General features: G+C 45.2%; 1 protein-coding gene across 1 annotated transcript; it reads right to left on the minus strand.

Moving 5' to 3' along the window:
• Positions 1-512: 512 nt before the first annotated feature.
• CDC34 (cell division cycle 34) lies at positions 513-23,770 on the minus strand. Its single transcript, XM_030217365.1, is given in 7 exon segments — positions 513-1,743; positions 1,746-1,822; positions 11,688-11,776; positions 11,778-11,823; positions 12,150-12,247; positions 13,420-13,506; positions 23,411-23,770. Coding segments are annotated over 7 exon segments (711 nt in total). The 5' UTR covers positions 23,591-23,770; the 3' UTR covers positions 513-1,609.
• Between the last annotated feature and the right edge of the window lie 1,072 nt (positions 23,771-24,842).

The following is a 24,842-nucleotide window of genomic DNA, read 5'->3' on the forward strand; positions in this document are numbered from 1 at the left end:
GTCTGCATTTTTGGTTTGTTCACTTGTTTGCTGGTCTGAATCTCTTGCAGACCATCTGTCTTCCTGCTTTTTGGGGCCAAAGTGGCAACAGGAAATTGCTCACAAGCCCATCTTCACGTGTGGCACACAGTAAGGTATTAGTATTTCCACTCACTAGTTCACATTAATGGTTAATTTACAAGAAAGCTGAAAGGCATACCATTCAAGGACTAACCTCAAGTCATCCAACTTCCCCCATTACAATAGGCTTAGAAAGAATTTTATCCTTATGAAAGACTTGAAAAGAGCTACTCACTATAAGGGACTAAGTTGTGGTAAGTGGTGTATGCCCGACCCTATCTTGCATCCCAAGAGCAGATAGGGCTTCTTGTGACTTACAGAGCTCTCTCTCCTCCTGCCCCCTTATTAGCTCCATTCCTGAACCTCATTTCCAGAACCTTATCAAACCACAAAACACTGTTCTTCTTTTTATTTTTATTAAATAAATTTAAGATGAACAACCCCCCCCCCCCAAAAAAAAAAAAAAAACACAAGGAAATTAAACACGCAGAAAAAGACTGCAAAACACATTGCCCCCAAATTGTAACCTAAAAGAGAAACTGTGCAAGCTGCAGCTCTTGACAGGGAATAACTAGAGAACAAATTCCCCATCAACCAGGCCCTCCTCATCCTGCCTGGCCTCCCCCTTTCCAGAGACCTTGTGATCACTGAGACAAGGATGAATCCCCTTGCCAAAGCAAAGTTTCTCCCTCCTCCTATATGCTCACCGAAGAGAAAGGGGAATGAAATTATACTGTAAAGAAAACAAGTGAGAATCCCCCCCCCCCCCCCCCCCCCCAACACCACCTTCTCCCCTAAGCAGTCAGCTAAATGAACTTCTAATGTTTGTGGTGCACAGCACCCTGCAGTACAAACTTGATCTGTTCCTTCTACCCTCAGCTGCTGTAAATCACTCCTTATTTTCTCTTTTTTTTTCAGCACAGTTGCTGAACATTAATTTACATTTTAATTGAAACAATTCTTCATTGAGCTTTTTATGCCCAGCTTTTGTGGAAGCAGCTTGTAATTTTCTCTCTACTGCGTGGATTACATCAGTGTGCCTGCTCTGTGTTCCACGGTACTGATGCCAGGACTTCAGAAGACTGCTCACAAATCAGCCATTCCAGGACAGCAGGATTCATATGCAATCTCCTCCACCAATACAGTTATAACCCTGCAATCAGATCCCTTTCCCCCATCATCATTGTTCCTACAGCCTTTAAAAAGCATAGCTCCTCTCTTCTTTGACCCTCCCCCATGCCTTCACCAGCGTGAACCCCCAAGCCATTAAATGCGGCTCCTCTGCCTTCCCTCCCCCCTACAGTGTCCAGCAGCCATATTCTCAGTCTAAAGTCGCTACAATTCTAGTTCAGACCCCCCCCCACTGCAGCCATGTATGCTGCACAGTCCCATGAGATGTAGAGCATGGGTTTCTTGTTCAGACCGATTTATTTTTGCGTAGCAGAAGAGGATCCCCACCCTCCTTCCCCCCCCCCCCCAACCCCGAGGTAACAAGTCCCCTGCCCTAGTCGAGGTATGCAACACGCTGAGGTTTGGGATGGTGTAGGCGTCAGGACTCCTCATTGCCAGAGTCATCCTCATTCTCATAGCAGCTGTCTCCACCTTCCTCTTCCATCTCTTCATCCTCGTAGTAGTCATCATAGAAAAGGTCAGAGCCTTCGTCTGGCACTGGTGCCTTTGTCTGACACAGTATTCTGCCAGTGTGGTGGGCACCTTCACGCCGTCCCGCTCCGCATCTGCCTGAGTCGCCAACACCTGCTTCCTAAAGAGAAACATGACTGCGTTAATGATCTGTTGTATCTAGGAATTGGAATCCCATGTTTGGAAGTGATTTTCTTTTTTCCTGGAGGGTCAAATACAACAGGTACTGTGGGACAGCTTCATCTGAGCTGGCACATTTGCACTGTGGGAAATACGGGTCAGTTCTCTTTTTGGTTTTATTTAACATTTTTCTCTGGCCTTTGAGTGAGATCCTCAATTCTGTTTGAGTTATCATCTCTGCAGACAATATCTAAATCTTTTTGCCAGTTGGGAGTGTGTGGTGGGAGGGAATACAGATGGCTGAATCAAGGATTGGACAGAATGGCCTTGTGGCTTCAGCAGAACATATTACAAATTAATGCTTCTAAGTAAGATGTTCTTTGGATTGGTAAAGCAGAGCTGGCAAGAATTTTGTGATTTGAGTAGATGGTGAGTCCTTGCTAGTTAAAACAGAGGTGCAAAATTTAGGGATATGACTGGATTCTACATTGACTTTTGATATTATTGCTAAACTTCACCGGGATTGTGGGGGTGGGGTGGGGGTGTCACTAGTTGAGGTTGATTAAGCAACCGAGGCCACATCCGCAATTGATAAATTTGAAGTTAGTGGTGCAGGCCCAAATCATGACTAGGCTAGACTATGGAAATGCAGTGTTTGTGAGTCTTCTGAAACATACTTTGCAACACATTCAGCTCGTACAGAGTGCGCTGCTTGATAGATCCAGGGATTGAATTTCAGGGGATCATCTCTCACTAGCTCCAAGTTATGTAGCAATTGCAGTTTAAAATCTTAATGTTGCTGTTTAAGGTTAGAAATTAAATAGGACTGAGGAGGAAGTAATGTCAGCTTAATGATGAGCTCTTGCACCTCACCTGAATAAAGAGCAAAACCCCTTGACTGTGAGACTCACGGTTTGGACAATAATCTAAAAACACCTTCTAAAGGTATTTAAAGAAGTGAGGGAGGACATTACCGGTAAAATTGATGATTTTCTTAAGGATATATATGAGCTGGGTTCCCCAGTAGAAGACCTCGAGACCCACGTGGAAGAACACAATGAGTCCCTATAGGAGCTGCGAGCTAAGTGAGAGTCTTTGACAGTTCCAACATGAGGACATGCTTATAAAGTAGATGATGTTGAAAATTGGCGTAGGTGGAAGAACCTCAGATTTTGAGGTGTGCCAGACAGCGGAGACCAGGAAAATGTTCCTCCGATGGTGCAAACTGTTGTGCACTGAGGAGACCCAAGCTGACACTGGAGTTTCAGGCCCTGTGCACTCTCCAGTTCAAACAACAGAGTTGTAAGTTGTGCGCTTTACAAAATACCAGGACAAAGACAGATTGCTTCACAGGGCATGAGCTGGTGGCATTGTGAAGTATAAAGATCAGCAAATACAGATTTTTCAAGATTTGTCTGCTTTCACACTCAGCAAATGGAGAGAGTTTAAATTAGTACTGGAAGTCCTGATGAACGAGAATATCAAATATCGAGCTTCCCGCTGGCTCTCTGCTTTCTGGTAGCGGGCAAGATGTGTCAAGTAAAAAACCCCAGCAGAGGACTGAAAGCATTTGAGGGATGCTGGTTTGGTGTCTGGAGCCCAGCTGCCTATGCAGAGGAGACAGTGGCCAAGAATAACGTAAATTGGTGGCAGCGAGTGCAGCCTAGAGGCAAGAGGAAGGCTAGGGGCCTGACTTCATCACAGGACTCCTATAGCTGAAGGAAAGACTTATATTGGCTCAGTTGACCTTGCTTTTTATACCCATGTTTCTTGAAATAGCAAGTTTGTGTAGAAAGATTACTAAATACTGCACTTCAAAAACTCTCCACTCAAATATGTATTGCTCTAATGACACAGAACTCAATATACTTTATGTGCAATATATTATTAAATGTGTATAAGAAATCACTCAGTGTGTCATCAGCACACAAGTGGAAGGATCTTAGTCAACTGTGTGTACTTTGCCTTGGGCCGGATGCAGCTTCCCGGGTGGGTAGTGTTCTCCTTATATGGTTGAGGTGAAAGATTGTAAATATATTTTCTAACAATACTGTTGAATGCCTGGGGAAATGTGAATGTATGTGGATAAATGAAGGTATGAATGATTTATCAGAGCTGGGTGGGAGGAGGGGGTTGGGTCAGCTTCCTCTTGGGATCCTTGCTGGCGCAGTCTATGCCCAGATATAAGGGGAGAAGTTCAGTTGGACTGTTGGTCTTGTGGGGATGGTGGGTATTGTACTTGTGGGAGAAGGGTGGGTACTGTTGTATTCTAATGATACTGGTTATATGTGGCTCTTGGGGTCTTGTTGGGTGTACAGACACTTGAAGTGGAGAAGGGAGGGAAGAGATCAAAGTGAGATACATTCTTTTTGACTATAGATGGTGGTGGGGTTGAAAATATTGACCTTGAATGTTAAGGGTTTAAATTCCCAAAGAAAATGTTACTTGCTGGGCAAAGAATCGGGGAAAACAGATGCACATATCATGTTTATAAAAAAAATGCATTTGAAGAGGTCCCATGAGGGATTACTTGGATATAGGCTTTATCCCCATATACCTTTTGCATCTGACTCATCAGGGGATAAAACTAAGGGGGTGGCTGTCCTTTTCCATGCAGATTTGGCAATACAAAAGGTTAAGAGGGATGGTGGAGATAGATTTCATTTTGCACAGGTGCTCTTAGACCACAGTCTTGACTTTGGCTAACCTCTATGCTCCCGATATTAATCATAACGTGTTTCACAGTGAATCTCAGTTAAGTTTATATATGTCCAGTGGTATACAATATCACTAGTAGTACATCTGATCACCAGAAAATCTTCAATAAGAAATTGGTCACCTCAGCAGTGCAACTCACTGAAGTACCTTTTACTTATTAGTAAATAATTTAGCTTTTATCTTTTATGAAAGTGGCCTAGTGGTTAGGGTGGTGGACTTTGGTCCTGAGGAACTGAGTTCGATTCCCACTTCAGGCACAGGCAGCTCCTTGTGACTCTGGGCAAGTCACTTAACTCTCCACTGCCCCTTGTAAGCCGCATTGAGCCTGCCATGAGTGGGAAAGCCGGGGTACAAATGTAACAAAACAAAACAAAAAAAAAAAGCCAATCAGGGGGTTAATAATCTGAAATGCATGTTTTGTTACACCAAGTTCTTTTCAAGGAATAGCCCCCATTTGCATTTTAATGCCAGGTTTACCGACTGTGAAGTGTCAAATCTAATTTATGTAATGGGAATAGGCCGGGATTGGTCTTTCTCCTGGGCACTGAAAAGGCCTTTGATAGGATTCACTGGGAATATAAGGAGTTAGATAGGGTGGGAGGGATTTTTTGGAAGTGGGTAGGTGGTTTGTACTCAACTTCTGGAGTGTGTGTCAGAGTAAATGGGGATAACTCCAGAATGTTCCCGTTAATGGCCAGCCCTGGCATGTGCCCTTAATTATCTCCTCTTTTGTTTGCCCTTACTATGGAACCTTTTGCCTCTGCAATGGGGTTTGGGTGGGAGAGACTGAATTTAAAATGAATCTTGTTGCTGATGATGATTGTCTTGGTGACGTGGAGGGGCATAATCAAACGGAACGCCTATCTCCATGGGCGTTTATCTCAGAGAACGGGTCCTTGAAGGAGCGGGCCGAACCGTATTTTCGAAAAAAATGGACGTTTTTCAGCTGGGCGTTTGTTTTTTTTAGCGATAATGGAAACTAAAAATGCCCAGCTCAAAAATGTCCTAATCTGAGCCATTTGGTCATGGGAGGGGCCACGATTCGTAGTACACTCGCCCCCCTGATATGCCAGGACACCAACTGGGCACCCTAGGTCAGTGCGGTGGACTTCAGAAAAAGCTCCCACATGCATAGCTCCCTTACCACGGTTGCTGAGCTCCCAACCCCCCTCCCCCAAAACACACTACCCACAAATGTACAACACTACCATAGCTCTTAGGGGTGAAGGGGGCACCTACATGTGGGTACAGTGGGTTTTGGAGGGCTCCCATTTACCAGCACAAGTGTTACAGGTAGGGGGGGGATGGGCCTGGGTCCACCTGGCTGAAGTGCACTGCGGTACCCACTAAAAGTGCTCCAGGGACCTGCATACACGCAGGCCTCTAGGACTTGTTACTGCTGTATAACATTGGCACACCAGTTTACACCCTGAAGACTAATCTCTCCGAAACGTCCTTTATTGGAATAAGCACGCTTACTCACAGTTAACTGCAGATCAGAGGTTGTGCCCCACCACTGGCAACGAGTCTCCCTGGTACTGAGATTAGCAGGTCAGAGCTGGCAGAATGCTGTACAATGCCCTCTTTCAGCCACATTCAAGGTAAGAACTAAGTTCTCTAACGTGGCTAACACAGGAAAGGGAACTAAAACTGGCTTACAAAAATGGCCACTACCGCATGGACTACAACAGGAAACACAACAGGGCACACTCTGACCCAGTAGGCAGGGGGAAAAGCACCATGGGAGAAGAGCCTACCAACTACCAACATCGTGAGACTGTAACACAAGCTAATGAAATCACCGAGACCAATACCCTACACCCACCACAATGCAATGCTGATGTGACCCTGTAGTGCACCTGAGAGCCACATCTGACCCAGGGAAAGGCTGTGAGAGGATCGAACACATTCTGCTGTCATGGAGGTGGGTATGGCATTTGAGGCTGGCATATAGGCTGGGAAAAAAGTTTTTAAAGTGGGGGTTTTTTTGGTGGGAGGGGGTTAGTGACCACTGGGGGAGTCTGGGGACGTCATCCCCGATTCCCTCCAGTGGTCATCTGGGCAGTTGGGGCACTTTTTTGGGACTTGTTCGTGAAAAAAAAGGGTCCAAAAAAAGTGACCCAAAATCGCGGTAAAAACACCTTTTTTTTCGATTATCAGCTAAAGACGCCCATCTCTCCTCGGCTGATAACCACACCCCAGTCCTGCCTCCACCACGCCCCCGTCAACTTTATTCGTTTCCGCGACAGAGTGCAGTTGGAAACGCCCAAAATTGGCTTTCAATTATACCGATTTGGGCGCCTTTGCGAGAAAAACGCCCATCTCCCGATTTGGGTCGAAATATAGGTGTTTTTCTCTTTCGATTATAAGCTGGATAGTCTTCCCCGGTGGAGACCCTCCCAAATTTGGTAGCTGAGGAGGCTTTCAAAGCTCTTCACTAAAATACTCTCACTGACTCGACACAGCGTTCAAGGGAAGAACACTGTATTGAGTCAGTGAGAGCATTTTAGTGAAGAGCTAGCACCCTGAGTGTGAAAAAATGTGCTCCTGCTTATTAACTACCGCAAGTCCCTGAAGCAGAAATGAAATGCTGGCCACCGTCAGACTTTCGCAGTGGTCATAAAACTTACAAGTTAAGTATGTTGCTGTGAAAGAATGTGCAGTACAGCCTATTTTATATTTTTGGATTCATCTTATAGCATACAATAAATAGCGCAAAAGAGGTTTTTTTTATGCCAATGATAGACACTGAACCCCAATTAGCTATAATGATATAAAATAGCTGGGGTCTACCGAGGCTTTTGCTCTTTGTGTTTTGTGCAAATGTTTTTTAAAATAGTTTTGATAGCCTTGTAAGAATTGCCAAGTATTCGGTGGATGATATTTGTGTTTTTGAGAATGAATATCCTGCCACATTTTCTTTATCTTTTTCAAGTGCTTCCTGTGGCTGCGCCGAAAGCATTTCTAACTACTCTTCATGAAGCATTAGTGAAATTATTTGGGGGGATAAACATCCTTGATTTACTAGAAAGATTTCTTTTTAGGGTTAAAATTTTATTTATTTATTTTTGTTACATTTGTACCCTGCGCTTTCCCACTCATGGCAGGGCTCAATGCGGCTAAAGAAGATAAAAAGGTGGGAGTGTAAGCCAGGCTATCCAAAGACTGAAACCAAAAGGTTCAATTAAAAATATGTGACGCTCAAAAACAAACCAAATGATAGATCTGCAGGCAGGATCTAAAAAGGTCTTTTAAAAGACCGTTCATTGGGTGATCCTCTTTTTTTGCTTCTTTATGGTGTTATAGCACGCAGCGGCAGAAGGATCACCCAATGAACGGTCTTTTTAAAAGACCTTTTTAGATCCTGCCTGCAGATCTATCATTTGGTTTGTTTTTGAGCGGTGAGATTTTGAGATTTATAACTATTTATAATCTCCCTACATTGGTTTAACGTAGTGATCAGACTCCTGATGTAGGCCACCTGGCCGAAACACAACGGTTGTGAAATTGTTTTATTATTAGAGTCGTTCTCTATGTAAAGTTGTTTTATTATTGTTACAAAACTATTAAAACGTCACATATTTTTAATTGAACCTTTTGGTTTCAGTCTTTGGATAGCCTGGCTTACACTCCCACCTTTTTTATCTTCTTTATTCGCACCGTGGGATCTACTGAGTTCTCCACGTTTGTGGATTCTCTCTAGGCTCAATGCGGCTTACAGGTACTTATCTGTACCTGGGCAATGGAGGGTTAAGTGACTTGCCCAGAGTCACAAGGAGCTGCCTGTGCCTGAAGTGGGAATTGAACTCAGTTCCCCAGGACCAAAGTCCACCACCCTAACCACTAGGCCACTCCTGGGAGCTGGGGGTGCCACATATGGGAATGTGCTATCAGGCAGCTCAGGCTAGAGCGGCAGTAGAATGATTCCAGAAGCTCTGGATATATATTGAGCAGCCTTAGTGGGCCAGGTCCCTTTACTGTATGTGGCTCCCTGCTAGGTATAGATCTTTAGGTCCAGATGTCAGCCCTACTATCCTACATACATTAAATATCTAGGATGGTATGAGTGGAACTAGAGACTTTCAACTATCCAGACATACTCCGATTTGGTATAATCCTTTGATGGGGATGGGACAGAATCCTGGTATATAATCAACAGTGGGAAGCCTTAGTGTTGTCAAGGGGGGGGGGGGGGGGGGACAATTATAGAGGACTCAGAAGTGATTCCCTTGATACAAGATTATCAGATCCCCTGAGCATTATTACTCTATCTTTAGGTGGTGCATTTTTTTTTTTTTTTTTTTTTTTTAACTAGCAGGCCTATTAAACCTCATTTAGTTGGGGACAGTACTACCTCTCCTCTGGGTCTCCTCTTATCTCTCCCACCGTACATTCAGAGTACATTCTCATGGTTCTTCCTCCACCCCCATCCCGCTCTCTGTTGGAGTTCCTCAGGGATCTGTCCTTGGACCCCTTCTCTTCTCAATCTACACCTGGGCTCCCTGATCTCATCTCATGGTTTCAAATATCATCTTTATGCTAAAGACACCCAGCTTTCTCTCTCCACACCAGACATCACTGCGGAAACCCAGGCCAAAGTATCAGCCTGCTTATCCGACAATGCTGCTGGATGTCCAAACGCCACCTGAAACTGAACATGGCCAAGACCGAGCTGATTGTCTTCCCTCCCAACCCACTTCTACTACTACTTAACATTTCTAGAGCGCTACTAGGGTTACGCAGCGCTGTACAATTTAACAAAGAAGGACAGGCCCTGCTCGAAGGAGCTTACAATCTTCTCCTCTCCCTCCACTCTCCATCTCAGTTGATAACACCCTCATCGTCCCCGTCTCATCTGCCCGCAACCTCGGAGTCATCTTCGACTCCTCCCTCTCTGCGCATATCCAGCAGATAGCCAAGACCTGTCGCTTCTTCCTCTATAACATTAGCAAAATTCGCCCTTTCCTCTTTGAGCACACCATCCAAACTCTCATCCACTCTCTCATTACCTCTCGCCTTGACTACTGCAACCTACTCCTCACTGGCCTCCCACTTAGCACGTCTTATCTTCCGCCTGGACCGATATACTCATATCACCCCTCTCCTCAAGTCACTTCACTGGCTTCCGATCAGGTACCGCATACAGTTCAAGCTTCTCCTACTAACCTACAAATGCACTCGATCTGCAGCCCCTCCTTACCTCTCTACCCTAATCTCCCCTTACGTTCCTACCCGTAACCTCCGCTCTCAAGACAAATCCCTCCTTTCAGTACCCTTCTCCACCACCGCCAACTCCAGGCTCCGCCCTTTCTGCCTCACCTCACCCCATGCTTGGAATAACTCCCTGAGCCCATACGCCAGGCCCCCTCCCTGCCCATCTTCAAATCCTTACTCAAAGCCCACCTCTTCAATGTTGCCTTCGGCACCTAACCACTTTACCTCTATTCAGGAAATCTAGACTGCCCCAACTTGACATTTCGTCCTTTAGATTGTAAGCTCCTTTGAGCAGGGACTGTCCTTCTTTGTTTAAACTGTACAGCGCTGCGTAACCCTAGTAGCGCTCTAGAAATGTTAAGTAGTAGTAGTGGGGACGGTACTACCCTGGAAGAGATCTGTGAAGAGGTTTACAAGGTACCTGGTATCTGCATTATACAGATACCTTAGAGAACTACGGCAGCCAGCTAATCAGCATAGAAGTAAATGGGAATTGAAGCTGGACGTTAATTATGAACCTTCTGAATGGGAAGCAACAGAGGTTGTGCTAGCAAAGATTGCAGTAGCTGCCAATGTACAAGAAAATAATGTAAAGGATATATACCGGTGGTACTAGACTCCTTACAGGATCTGTCATTGGTATCACCAGCTTCCTAGTGCTTATGTGGGGGCCAGGAGATACCAGGTCATATATGGTGGACTTGTCCTAAAGCGAGAGCATTTTGGAAAAGTATACAATTTCAAGTGTGCTGGTTGACAGGTCTGTCACTCACCTGGGACCAAAGAATTTTCCTTTTCAATAAAGCTATTCTAGGACTGACTAGAGCACAACCAAATTGGCTTGCCATTATCTTAGTGCAGCTAAATTGACACTAGCTGCTGCTGCTGGAAGGCAGTGGGTGTTCATATATAAATGGCGAACTAAGTTACGTTATATTTATCATATGGAAAAGCTTACAGTTAGCAGGCACAACTCCCTGGTAAATGGGAAAAAGTGTGGAGTTTGCCTGAACAGACCTCTTGTTCTGCACCACTGGATATGGGGTGGGGGAGGGGGTTGTTATCCTATTTTCAACTAAAATGTTAAAAATGAAGGTTTATTATGCTGGGATACATATATAGTTATCTAATTCCAATAGAAGTATTTGTTTGTTCAAGCCTGAAAGTTTGTATGCTACTTTGCAGAGATATGTAATTTTTATATGCTGCTGATGATGATTTTGTGGACAGATTGTCAGTTTTGGCTCTTTGGTAATAATTTGTTATTAACTTGTCAAGAAAGGCCTTCTTTAAACTGAAAAAAAAAAAACAGAAAAATTAAATAGTACCGTAATATCTTAGAGATCTGGTAATATCCTATACACTGGGATGTATTCTTCACTCCTCTGGAAATGTTTTGTTAACAGTGCCAACTGTTAGAGATTCATGTGCAATTTGCAAGGACTAAGAGTTTTCCTGTGACTGTATCATTTTTGTGAAGCAAGCTTCTCATAGTACTGCACCATGAAAAGTCATCTGCATTTTCACAAGGGAGTCAAGGTGTGGTTAAGAGGACAAGCTTCTGGTTTGATTTGATTGTGCAATGAGGAGGATTGGTCTGTATGAGAAAGTTTTTAATTGTTTGATGCATTTGCATATTATGTTTGTATGCTACTTATAGTTCTTGTGATAGAGGTGATTATTTATTCATGGACACTTATTAAACAAAGACCTCTGAGTGTAAGGATGTAGAGGTCCCAACACAAGCAGGGATGGGAGGAGGGACAGCCCTCAATGACCACTAAGATGGTAAAGGAATAATGATACAAACTGCATGACAGTTGGCCAAGGAAAAGGAAACAGAATTCTGCTATGTGCCACATATAAAAAATTGGCTCATGTCTTTTGTTGTCACTGAGCAGAAAAGGTGTTAGCAGAGCCCATATTCCACTCACTTGATGATGTCAGAGTACTCGCGATCCCGCCCCTTGCTGTCCTTCCATTTCCTGTACATGACCGAGGCATCTACATTGGCTGGTGAAAAAGGTGTTGGGCTCATTAAGCAGGGAGATAACACTGAGGAGAATGGTCCTGCAAAGATTAAGGAGCAAAGTAAGACCATGTGATACCAGCCCTCAGCCTCTGAGCTCATCCCCCCCCCACACACACTTTTTAATTTTTTTTTTTTTTAACAGTACTATAAGATGCTGCTGGTGTTATCTGACAGCAAGGTAAGTGGTTGCCTCATTCTTCCACTCATCTTTAATAGTGTGCATTGCAATTTCTCTCCATCAAACAACCTGTATCAATGAAACCTTCTGTGCTGCAGCTTCCACTCAGTCACTCCAGCTTCTCCTGGCAACTCCTGGGTGCCACAGCCTCAATCACAAAAACTGTTATGCACTCCTTGTGATTACCTGACGTTCTGTGTGGGATTCCATCGCTCAGATGGCAACTCTCCGCTCTGGGGATCATCCACAGGGGGGTGCAGGATTGAGATGCAAACATCCCCATTCTATGGAAATGAGAAGAGCAATCAGTTTATGTATAGGAAGTACTAGGATAGGTTTCATAGTATATGATAGCAGATAAAGACCTGCATGGCCCATCCAGTCTGTCCAACAAAGAGGCCAGAGCCGCACCTGCCACTCCATTACATTCCTTCATGATCAAATATTGGCATTTCTATAATCAAGTTCAGGAGCTATAGAGGATAACAGAAAAATTCCCACAGCAACAAAAAATCCTCACTAATACCGGATCTACTGAAATGAAATTGTAGCCTCATACACTATACATACTATAAGTATTTCATATTATTGGAGGAAAAGCCTCAACAGACTCCTCCTCTACATTAGGCTCACAGGCCATTAACTTCACGGAGTACTTGCTGTCATCATCGGCCTGTGAGCCTAATGTAGAGGAGGAGTCTGTTGAGGCTTTTCCTCCAATAATATGAAATACTTATAGTATGTATAGTGTATGAGGCTACGATTTCATTTCAGTAGATCCGGTATTAGTGAGGATTTTTTGTTGTTGCTGGGGGCAAATATTGACACTCACAGCACCATTTAAAAATTAAAAATCTCTGCACTTCTGACATGAGGCTTTGACATTGCACTAACGTCAGACCAGTGCAACAGAAATTAGAACTGCTTTAATCCTTTGCAGTGTAGGTTGGGGCTTCCTGTGTGAAGGTTCAGAGTCTGGGATCTGTAAAGTTCCAGTTTCTCAGAACAAAGAGTCTGACTGCACACATCTCTGTGATTCTTGTACCAGGATGGATGCCTATCACTTTTCTCTGTGTTCTACTTAAACTGCATTGTCTTCAATTAGTTTGGCTGCTCATAGCAGTCAGATTCAGATAACGTTTGCTGACATGACAATGTTATGTTTTGCCAAATTATTATATTTAGTAGTTAACTTTAATTCCTCCCTCCCCCCCCCCCACATGCCAGAACAAGGACTGTTCTCCCCTCTAACCTATAACAGTCACTCCTTCCAAAGAAAAAGAAAACTCCTCCTCCTCTCCCCCCCCCATACATACACTTATTCCTTCCAGACTGGCATGCAACAGCTCTACAACTGAAAAAGGGGGTGAGGGGGGGGGAAAGATCTTTCCCTTTGGTTTCACATTTGCTTTTTCAGTGCTCAGATCACACTAACAGCTCTCACCCTGCTACATACCTCATAGATATTTGGATGCCACATTCTAGTCAGGAAGCGGAATGCTGGAGGGGAGTATGGGTAGTCGATAGGAAACTTAAGCCGGGCCTGCAAGACAAAAAGATAATCTAAGAAAGGGTGAAGGCCCATAAACCATAAGTCACACGGGTCATTACAGCCAAAAAGTGGCTGAAATAAACCAAGACACACCTCAGTTTGAAGTACAAATCAAGGAATTTGACTATAAGCAACCTTCAATCTCTGTTCTATTACTACTTAACATTTCTAGAGCGCTACTAGGGTTACGCAGCGCTGTACAGATTAGCAAAAAAGGACAGTCCCTGCTCCAAGGAGCTTACAATCTAATGGGCGAAATGTCAAGTTGGGGCAGTCTAGATTTCCTGAAAAAAGAGGTATGGTGGTTAGGTGCTGAAGGCGACATTGAAGAGGTGGGCTTTGAGCAAGGCTTTGAAGATGGGTAGGGAGGGGGCCTGGCGTATGGGCTCAGGGAGTTTATTCCAGGCATGGGGTGAGGCGAGGCAGAAAAGGCAGAGCCTGGAGTTGGCGGTGGTGGAGAAGGGTACTGAAAGGAGGGATTTGTCTTGAGAACAGAGGTTCCGGGTAGGAATGTAGGGGGAGATGAGGGTAGAGAGGTAAGGAGGGGCTGTAGATCGAGTGCATTTGTAGGTTAATAGGAGAAGCTTAGACTGTATGTGGTATCTGATTGGAAGCCAGTGAAGTGACTTGAGGAGAGGGGTGATATGAGTGTACCGGTCCAGGCGGAAGATAAGATGTGCAGCAGAGTTCTGAACGGACTGAAGGGGGGATAGATGGCAAAGTGGGAGGCCAGTGAGGAGAAGGTTGCAGTAGTCAATGCGAGAGGTAATGAGAGAGTGGATGAGAGTTCGGGTGGTGTGCTCAGACAGGAAAGGGCGAATTTTGCTGATGTTATAAAGGAAGAAGCGACAGGTCTTGGCTATCTGCTGGATATGCACAGAGAAGGAGAGGGAGGAGTCGAAGATGACTCAGAGGTTACGGGCAGATGAGATGGGGTGTTATCAACTGAGATAGAGAGTGGAGGGAGAGGAGAAGTGGGTTTGGGAGGGGAAGACAATAAGTTCGGTCTTGGCCATGTTCAGTTTCAAGTGGCGGTTGGACAGCCAGGCCTCAATGTCGGATAAGCAGGCCGATACTTTAGCCTGGGTTTCTGCAGTGATGTCTGGTGTGGAGAGATAAAGCTGGGTGTCATCAGCATAAAGATGATATTGGAACCCATGAGAGGAGATTAGGGAGCCCAGGGAGGAGGTGTAGATTGAGAAAAAGAAGGGGTCCAAGGACAGATCCCTGAGGAACTCCAACAGAGAGCAGGATGGGGGTGGAGAAGAACCATGAGAATGTACTCTGAAGGTACGGTGGGAGACATAAAAGGAGAACCAGGAGAGGACAGAGCCCTGGAACCCAAATGAGGACAGTGTGGCGAGAAGTTGTGATTGACAGTGTCAAAAGCGGCGGATAGGTCGAGGAGGATGAGGATGGAGTACTGACCTTTGGATTTGGCAAGGAACAGGTCATTACAGACTTTAGATAGTGCCGTTTCCGTCGAGTGTAGGGGCGAAAGCCGGATCGAGGATGGCATGAGAGGAGAGAAAATCAAGGCAACGGCTGTGAACGGCGCGTTCAAGTATCTTGGAGAGGAAGGGTAGGAGGGAAATGGGGCGGTAGTTGGAGGGACAGGTAGGGTCAAGTGATGGTTTTTTTTGAGTAGTGGTGTGACTACAGCATGCTTGAAGGTGTCAGGGGACAGTTGCAGTGGAGAGAGGGAGGTTGAGGATATGACAGATGGAGGGGGTGACAGTAGGAGTGATGGTGTAAGTAAGTTGGTGGGGATGGGGTCTGAGGAACAGGTGGTGCATTTTGAGGAGGAGAGAAGACAGGCGGTTTCCTCTTCGGTGATATCAGGAAAAGAGGAGGAGGCGGCATGGGTTGGTTGGTTGAGGGAGTGGGTTATAGGGTGAAGAGGAGGAGAAGATGGTTGGTGGTGAATTAGAGGTTGATTTTTTGCACCTTATCGCGAAAGTAGTCAGCCAGTGATTGAGGAGAAAGTGAGGGGGGGGGGGGGGGTGGGAGCGGAGGGCACTTTGAGGAGGGAGTTAAGGGTGGCGAAGAGACGACGGGGTTAGAGCTGAGGGAGTTAGTCAATTGGGTGTAATAGTCCTGTTTGGCGAGGAATAGGGAGGACTGGAAGGAGGATAGCATGAATTTGTAATGAATGAAATCAGAATGGGTGCGAGATTTCCTCCAGAGGCGTTCAGCCGATCAGGCACAGGAGCAAAGGTATCGGGTGGAAGGGGTCAGCCAGGGCTGGGGATTAGTATGCTTTGTGGGACGGGAGATGGACGGTGCAAGGGCGTCGAGAGCAGAGGAGAGAGTGGCATTGTAAGTGGAGACAGCCTTGTCGACAGACTCGGAGGACATGATGGAAGGGAGGAGATCAGAGATACTAGAGGATAAGGTGGGAGGGTCGACAGCCTGGAGATTCCTAGAAGTAGTGGTTAGTGTTGGGCGGGACTGAGGGGGAGGGTGATGAAGTGTGACGGTGATCAGGTGATGGTAAGAGAGAGGAAGAGCCGAGGCGCAGAAATTGGAGGGTGAGCAGGTAGAAGAGAGGACGAGGTCAAGACAGTGGCCAGATTGGTGAGTAGGGGAGGTGGAGCTCAGTTGGAGGTTAGAGTGAGGAACTGAGAAACGTATGAGTCGGAAGGGTTATCAGTGTGTATGTTAAAGTCACCAAGAATGAGGGATGTTCTGCTACATGTGAGACATTTCCAGCGCTCAACTATATTAATAGCCTTAAATCCACAGTAATCTGTCAACGGCAAAAGTACATGAACAGAAAAAGCAAAGTGCAGGAAAAGGAGCAGTTTCTGAAGGTATGAGAGGCTCAGGCAAGGAAGTGCACTTGAGACATGATAGCAAGCCCAGGATGGAGCTAAGGCCAGTAAAGAAAAGGCATAGCCCAGCTACTCTCTAGCATAGTCTGGAAAAGTGGAAATGGGCCTATGGTGACAAGATTGGCCTCCCTTCTGTAAGGACTAGGAGGCAGGGGAGATGTTACTGTTATGAAATCAAGAAGCTTAGCTCATATTCAGATTTCTTTCTTAAGGGCTCTGTCATGTATGCTGGGGGTAAGGAGGAAACTACATCAATAGTATGTGCCCTTTTTGGAGGGAGAAGAAGTGAGTTCCAAACGGCAGGTTCCTCCTGCTTCTTTGGTATCCCACTAATCAAAACCAGGCCTAGGATCCAGCACCATAAGCCTTCATTAGAAAACTACTCGAGTATTTTTTTCTCCCATCTCTTACATTAATCCAGTTACTGCACTGACAGTCCTCGGCCAAGTCCACGCACCCTACAATCACAATGTTACCTTCGAGTGATGACAGTGGCATTCTCTGGCGGCCCAAGGGTTGTAAGAGCTCCCACATGACATGGGCTCAAAAAGTGCTCCTATATTTGGGCACTGGGTGGAGATGCTTCACTCTGTTCTAGTCTGGGTGCTCTTAGCTAGATTCAGAGAAGTGCTGACAGGTGAAGCAGCCTGTTCTATTTCAACTTTGACGCTACACTACAGTAGTTCAACAGGGAGCACATGCCCATGTGGTTCTGTGCAAAATACATACATACACATTGTCTGTATTAGGCAACCATGAAAAGGAAGCCAGCTCCAAGGATAGTAATCATTTACAGAAATCTAACGAGCAAGAAATAAAGCACCTTCTGTCAATGCAAACCCACAAAAACAGCATAAAGGAATGTCTCTGTTTATAAGTTCTGCCAGACCATGCACAAACAAGCATATCCATCCTCCCATCCAATCCTAAACATCTGAACAGTTCAGCCCTGCACCCTGCTTATTTCTGCTCTGCTTTCTAGATCTGGATTTGACTATTCACTTTTCCAAGGTGAGTTATATTCAGGTACAGTACGCATGTCCCTTCCCCAGAAGTGACAATATAAGGGCTAGATTCACTAACCTGCAGTAATGTGGTGTACACAAGTTTTAATAAATAGGCTAACTGGGAATAATGTGGCTTGCTTTAAATAAGAACTTTGCCTTACCCCTCACTACCAATTATAATGTTCTAGTACATATTGTGTTGTCATTGCAAGTAGTATACCATGCTATACTTTTTATTGTTCGAATATTTTTACTGCTCTAATTGCCTACTGCTCATGTTTGATCTATTCTTACTGTACACCGCCTTGAGTGAATTCCTTCAAAAAGGCGGTAAATAAATCCTAATAAATAAATAAAAATAAATAAATGTTAAATTGAATAACTCACATTAGTAAATCTAGCCCTAGGTCTGTACCTGAAACAGTGGAGGGTGAACTGACTTGCCCAGGTTCCTAAGGAATTGATTTTATTGTTATAACTTTTTTTTGTTTGTTTCTGTATGTCTGTACGCGTATGTGTATGATATGTTCTTTCCTGTTGCTTAATGGTGTTCTTTTCTTATTTATTTGATATTTATTTTATTGTACACTGCTGTTATTTTAACCAGCCAAGCAGTAGATAAAGAGGCTCATTTTCAAAGCACATAGACTTACAAAGCTACTTGGGGGCTCATTTTCATAGAAACCTATGGAACTTTGTAAGTCTAGGTGCTTTGAAAATTAGCAAATCTCCTAACAAATAAACACATCATGAATGAAGTGAGATTTGAACCCTGACTTCTCTGGTTCTCACTCACTGTTATAACTACTAGGCTAATCTTCTACTGTGCTGCATACTGCCATAGGATTTTCTGTCCTCAAGGCCCCACAGCTTTAAATACCACAGAGATTTGAACCATTGCAGTTTTAAATACCCCCATCAGAGAAGCATATTAAGTAGACAGCGAACCTCTTCTGAGAGAGCACACATACAAACAGAACCAAAAATCAATAAACCAGCAACTACACTCAGTTCTCATCTCATCGCCTGCTTGAATTCCCACTACATGAATAAGACCCTTTCTGGTTTCTAGCCTTGCCACAGCAGTCTCTAGTAAAGCCTTTGTTCCAGCACCCTATGTGTGGAAAAAGATAAAAGCAACCCAAGAATCAGGCAGCCACCATCGTATAAGGACCAAGCCTGGGGCCTACCTTCCTTCCCTACAAGTACATAAGTACTGCCACACTGGGAAAAGACCAAGGGTCCATCGAGCCCAACATCCTGTCCACGACAGCGGCCAATCCAGGCTAAGGGCACCTGGCAAGCTTCCCTCTCTTCACATTACCACTGGTTTTACTTCAGGAAAAAGACATCACCCCAAAATCATAGAGGATGGAACAAGAGACCAGTTCAGGAAACAAACCAACAGAGAGGAGACCTAAAACAGACCGTGCGAAGAAGACCAGTACCATAGAGAAAGAACAGAGCAATGGCTGTACAGATCACTAGTCTCCAGACTCAGACACTACCTTACAAGTGGAAACCCAAAGATATTAAAGTTTTGTCCTGCACTGACTACTCTTTGTTCCCAGGTTCACAAAAGGAAGATCTAGGCCCAAGCGGGCTACCCTTTCCCCTCCTAGAGCCCTGGATGATAGAAACCTTCAGCCCAAGCTGACTTTTCTGTTGGGCCCTGCTATATGATCCCTTCTGCCTGTGTTCACCACATACCAAGTTGTGGGAAGTGTCATTTTTCCAGTGGATATAACAAACCGCTGCAGCATAACTCTAATATTTGTTAGAGTGAAGGCCACATATCTTAAAATAAACACAGAAAAACAAAACAAAAAACAACAACCACCAAACATTTTTTCAGCAAAATTGTGACACTCTTTCATAAAGAAGGAAATAGGTCACTTCAATTATGCATGCTTGGTACCAGGAAATACAGTAGCAAAATATAAACACAACAGAACTAGTTTGCTATTGTGTATAAACAATGACTGTACACAACAGCGCTTACTCAGTTTCTGGGTAAGTGCAGAAGGACACCAGGACTTACCACACCTATTTATCCTTGTAACACACTGGCAAAGGGAAGCAGGTTATCCTTTTGACAGTACCACTCAAACTCAGACCAATCCTCCACAATAACTTTCCCTAAAAAATACCTTCTTCCCCCAAGGTACTCACAATCACAGTATCTCCATATATCCTCTATTGACCTACTGCTGACTTCACCCAGAAACTGTTCTGCTCTCATTTCCTCACCAAGTGTTTCCAAGGAAGTATGTCACCCTGTCAAAAACAAACATACCCCCCCCCCCCCCCCCCCCACTAAAGATTTCTCCACTGATAAGACTAGTAACTTGGAGGAAGAAGTTGAGTCTATGTTTCTGGATTAACAATTTCACACAGAATTAAAAATTACCCACTCCCACTTTATTCTTTTCTATCTGATTGTAATATTATCCTTCTCTTCCCTTATCCCCACCCCAAAAAAAAACCCCCCAACAACCTCTCAGCACTTTTTCATACCTTCCCAGGCTTCCTCCCATTTATCAATTATTAGCGTCTCCTAGATCTTTTCACTTTGTTTTTAAAACCCTCCTTTTGCCATGTTTATGTTGCACATAGTATTCTAGAGCTGTACCAAATAGCATATTTTACTATTCGGCCAAAGACAAATTATGGGCATTGAGCTTTAAACAAATAATTAAAAAAAGCAATGTGGAATCAGAAAACAAGTATTTATTTTAGTAGGATCTAGCACAGTAGAACCCCAGATTATTTGTATTCAGATTTAAATTACTATTCAGCCGAATAATGTAGTCAGGGCCGAATCAAATCTGAATATTCAATACAGCCCTAATTAAAGCTCCACTTCCATAGCTCCCCCATTTATGTCCTCCTCGAGGTTATTAAACTCCTGTGTTTGTGTTCCTTTGTCTTGACTGTTTAATTCCCTCTCATGTTTCACAACCTCCTCCTGTGCTTACTGTCCTCTTCCTCAGTTGCTCTGCCCTCCCCAGGTTATTTAGCCCCCCCTCTAAATTTACCATCCTACTTCTGCTGATTACCTCCACATGTCCACCATTCTCTCTCTCAGATACCTGTCTCCTTCCCTGTTATTTAGTATCCCCCCCTGGTGTACGTTACTGCTCTCCCACATCTGTGTTTACTGTTTTCCTCAGTTACTCGCCCTCTGTCTGGTTATTTATCCCTCCTCCCATGTTTCCCCTCCTCTTTCTCAGTTAGTTGTCCCCACTCTCTTTCTTTGTTTACTGTCATCTCCCTGTTACTCCACCAGTGTTTCCCCTCCTCTTTCTGTTAGTTGTCCCCTCTCCTTCTTTGTTTACTGTCCTCTCCCTCAGTTGCTTGCCCTTCATCATGCTTCCCCCTCCTCTTTCTCAGTTATTTTTCACATGAGGAAGAGGAGGGGAAACATAAAGGAGGATGAGTAACTGAGGGAGCAGACAGTAAACAAAGTGAGAGAGTAGGGACAAGTAACTGAGAAAGAGGAGGGGAAACCTCTCTCCCTCTTTGTTTACTATCCTCTCACAAGTTGTTTACCCGCCTATTACTTGTCCCCACTCTCCCTTATGTTTACTGTCCTCTCCCTCAGTTACTCACCCTCCCTCATGTTTCCTCCTCCATTTTCTAAGTTACTTGTCCCCACACTCTCCCTCTTTGTTTACTGTATTCTCCCCCGTCGTTTACTGGCCTTTCATTACTTGTCCCCACTCTCCCTTTTTGTTTACTGTATTCTCCCCCGTCGTTTACACGCCTTTCATTACTTGTCCCCACTCTCCCGCTTTGTTTACTGTCTTCTCCCCTGTCATTTACTGGCCTTTCATTACTTGTTCCCACTCTCCCTTTTTGTTTACTGTATTCTCCCCCATAGTTTACTGGCCTTTCATTACTTGTCCCCACTCTCCCTTTTTGTTTACTGTATTCTCCCCCATTGTTTACTGGCCTTTCATTACTTGTCCCCACTCTCCCTTTTTGTTTACTGGCCTTTCATTACTTGTCCTCATTCTCCCTCTTTGTTTACAGTCTTCTCCCTGTCATTTACTGGCCTTTCATTACTTGTTCCCACTCTCCCTTTTTGTTTACTGTATTCTCCCCCTTCGTTTACACGCCTTTCATTACTTGTCCCCACTCTCCCGCTTTGTTTACTGTCTTCTCCCCTGTCATTTACTGGCCTTTCATTACTTGTTCCCACTCTCCCTTTTTGTTTACTGTATTCTCCCCCATTGTTTACTGGCCTTTCATTACTTGTCCCCACTCTCCCTTTTTGTTTACTGTATTCTCCCCCATTGTTTACTGGCCTTTCATTACTTGTCCCCACTCTCCCTTTTTGTTTATTGGCCTTTCATTACTTGTCCTCATTCTCCCTCTTTGTTTACAGTCTTCTCCCCGTCATTTACTGGCCTTTCATTACTTGTCCCCACTCTCCCTTTTTGTTTACTGTATTCTCCCCCATTGTTTACTGGCCTTTCATTACTTGTCCCCACTCTCCCTTTTTGTTTACTGGCCTTTCATTACTTGTCCTCATTCTCCCTCTTTGTTTACAGTCTTCTCCCCGTCATTTACTGGCCTTTCATTACTTGTTCCCACTCTCCCTCTTTGTTTACTATCTCCCCCCCCCCCCCCCCCCCCCCCCCCCGTCGTTTACTGGCCTTTCATTACTTGTTCCCACTCTCCCTCTTTGTTTACTATCTTCTCCCCCATCGTTTACTGGCCTTTCATTACTTGTCCCCCAACTCTCCCTTTACTGGCCTTTTGTTACTTGTTCCCACTCTCCCTCTTTGTTTACTGTCTTCTCCCCCGTCGTTTACTGCCCTTTCATTACTTGTCCCCACTCTCCCGCTTTGTTTGCTGTCTTCTCCCATGTCATTTACTGGCCTTTCATTACTTGTTCCCACTCTCCCTTTTTGTTTACTGTATTCTCCCCCATTGTTTACTGGCCTTTCATTACTTGTCCCCACTCTCCCTTTTTGTTTACTGGCCTTTCATTACTTGTCCTCATTCTCCCTCTTTGTTTACAGTCTTCTCCCCGTCATTTACTGGCCTTTCATTACTTGTTCCCACTCTCCCGCTTTACTGTCTTCTCCCCCGTTGTTTACTGGTTCCCCCTCTCCCTCTTTGTTTACTATCTTCCCCCCCCCCCCTGTCGTTTACTGGCCTTTCATTACTTGTTCCCACTCTCCCTCTTTGTTTACTATCTTTTCCCCCATCGTTTACTGGCCTTTCATTACTTGTCCCCCAACATTCCCTTTACTGGCCTTTCGTTACTTGTTCCCACTCTCCCTCTTTGTTTACTGTCTTCTCCCCCGTCGTTTACTGCCCTTTCATTACTTGTCCCCACTCTCCCTTTTTGTTTACTGTATTCTCCCCCATTGTTTACTGGCCTTTCATTACTTGTCCCCACACTCTCCCTCTGTTTACTGTCTTCTCCCCCGTCGTTTACTGGCCTTTCATTACTTGTTCCCACTCGCCCTCTTTGTTTACTGTCTTCTCCCCCATCATTTACTGCCCTTTCATTACTTATTCCCACTCTCCCTCTTTGTTTACTGCCCCCATTCCTCCTCTTTCTCAGTTACATGTCCATACTCTCCCTCTTCTTTGTTTGAAGGACAGTAAACAAAGAGGGAGCGTGGGGATATGTAACTGAGAAAGAGGAGGGGGCACACAGGGGAAGGGTGAAGAGAGGCCAGTAAACATAGAGGGAGAATAGAGCCAAGTAACGAGAGGCCGGTAAACAATTGGGGAGAAGACAGTAAACAAAGAGGGAGCGGGTGGGCAGGCCAGGAAACAACTGTGCTTCCTCTCCTCTTTCTCGGTTATTTGTCCCTCCTTTGTTTATCGTTCACTCTCCAGTTGTTTACCGTCCTCTCTCATTATTTGTCCCCCCATTTGTCTCTCTCTTTGTTACTGTCCTCGTCCTCAGCTACTCGTCGTTTCCTTTCCCTCCTCCCCGTGTTTACCCTCCCTCTTTTACTGCCCACACTCTCTGTTACTCGCCCTCTCCCCGGTTATTTACTCCCCCCCCCCCCATGTTTACCATCCTACCTTGAAGTAGCCACCCTCGTAGTAGGTATTAGGGGGCCCGAAGATGGCCACCTCCCAGTTGTAGAGGTCCCCCTCGTCCACCAGGGTGACGCGAAAACCTTCCACGGGCTCCTCCTGCAGTCCCTTCAGCTCCAAGAGCAAAGCTTTCTGTGAACTAGGCACCAGCGGTAGCCGGGCCATGGCGAAGCCGGGAGAGCTGAGCGAGTGCTCCAGCTGTACATACACTGCCTGAAACCTTCCGGCTGGAGCGCGCGAGGCTCGCCGCTACTTGTAGTTCACTTCCGGTCGGGTTCCGCCAGGGGCAAACGTGCAGGGCAGCGTGTCAATTCACCGCCGGCTCCCACACGCTGCGATTTTCAGGTGCAGGTGGAGGAGCCGGTCGAAACGGGATTTCGGGGCGGAAAAGTTACGGCCGGTGAACTACAGTTCCCAGAAGGCTGTGTTCCTGACGTCACGCAGGTACGCCGAGACCCGGGCAGAAGGCTGAAAACAAAGCAGGTGCGCGAGAGAGCCTGGGAGGAGCCGCTTAGCGCAGAGCGCCCATGCACCAGATCGCGCTACAGCCGATCGCTAGTCTTCTTTCGCTGCTCTTAAGCCTAGCTCTCCTTTCTGCTTTCCGAAACGCATTTTATTTTTTTGTTTTGCTTTTTTTTTGTTACTTAAGTCTAAGGATGCTCCCTTTCCGTGTGTTTACATCCCCAGATTTTAAAAATACCTGCTGCCTTGAGGTCACGTCTGCGCTCCTTATGCTGTCTACGGGCCTCTGATGTCTCAGGGTGATGCCAGCACAGGTTTATGGCACAAGCAGCTCAGCGGTGCTCTTGTTTACTCAAATCGAGGGTAGGGGGAGCAACTGTCAGAAGGGCTGTTTACAACCTCGGATGTTTATTTTAATTCAAAGAATGAGACGAACTGCTTTAATGAATACTTTTGCTCAGATTTCGATCATTAAAACACTAATTTTCTTACGCATTGTTGCTGTTGGATGGATGTGGGTCTTGGTAAGTCCCAGATCTCCCGGATCCTCAGATTACCACCTTAAAAACAGATCGCTATTTAGGTTAGAGTACAGCAGTCCTTCTCCAAAGAAGGGAGGGATCGTTCCTGCTCCAGCACTCATACTCGTAACCCTCTAAAGTGCTGTGTCTAGCATACATTGTCCTCAAAAGGGCTAGAACCACTGGATCCAGCACTTTCTCCCAGAAAGACTGCATCCACCTGGATCCCGCATTGATTCTCTTTAGAAGGGCTGCATCTAAGAGGATCTAGTCCTTCTAAAGAGAATCAGTCTTTGATCCAGCACTCACCCCCTCCCCCAACAGGACCTAGCTCTCTGGATCCAGCACTTTCTCCCTGAAGGGCTGCATTCTCCTGGATCCTCCACTCATGTCTCCCTCCTCCCAACAGGACCTATCTCCCTGGATCCAACAGT

The sequence above is a fragment of the Microcaecilia unicolor genome, chromosome 11 (genome assembly GCF_901765095.1).
Source record: "Microcaecilia unicolor chromosome 11, aMicUni1.1, whole genome shotgun sequence".
In the NCBI taxonomy this organism is placed as follows: Eukaryota; Metazoa; Chordata; class Amphibia; order Gymnophiona; family Siphonopidae; genus Microcaecilia; species Microcaecilia unicolor.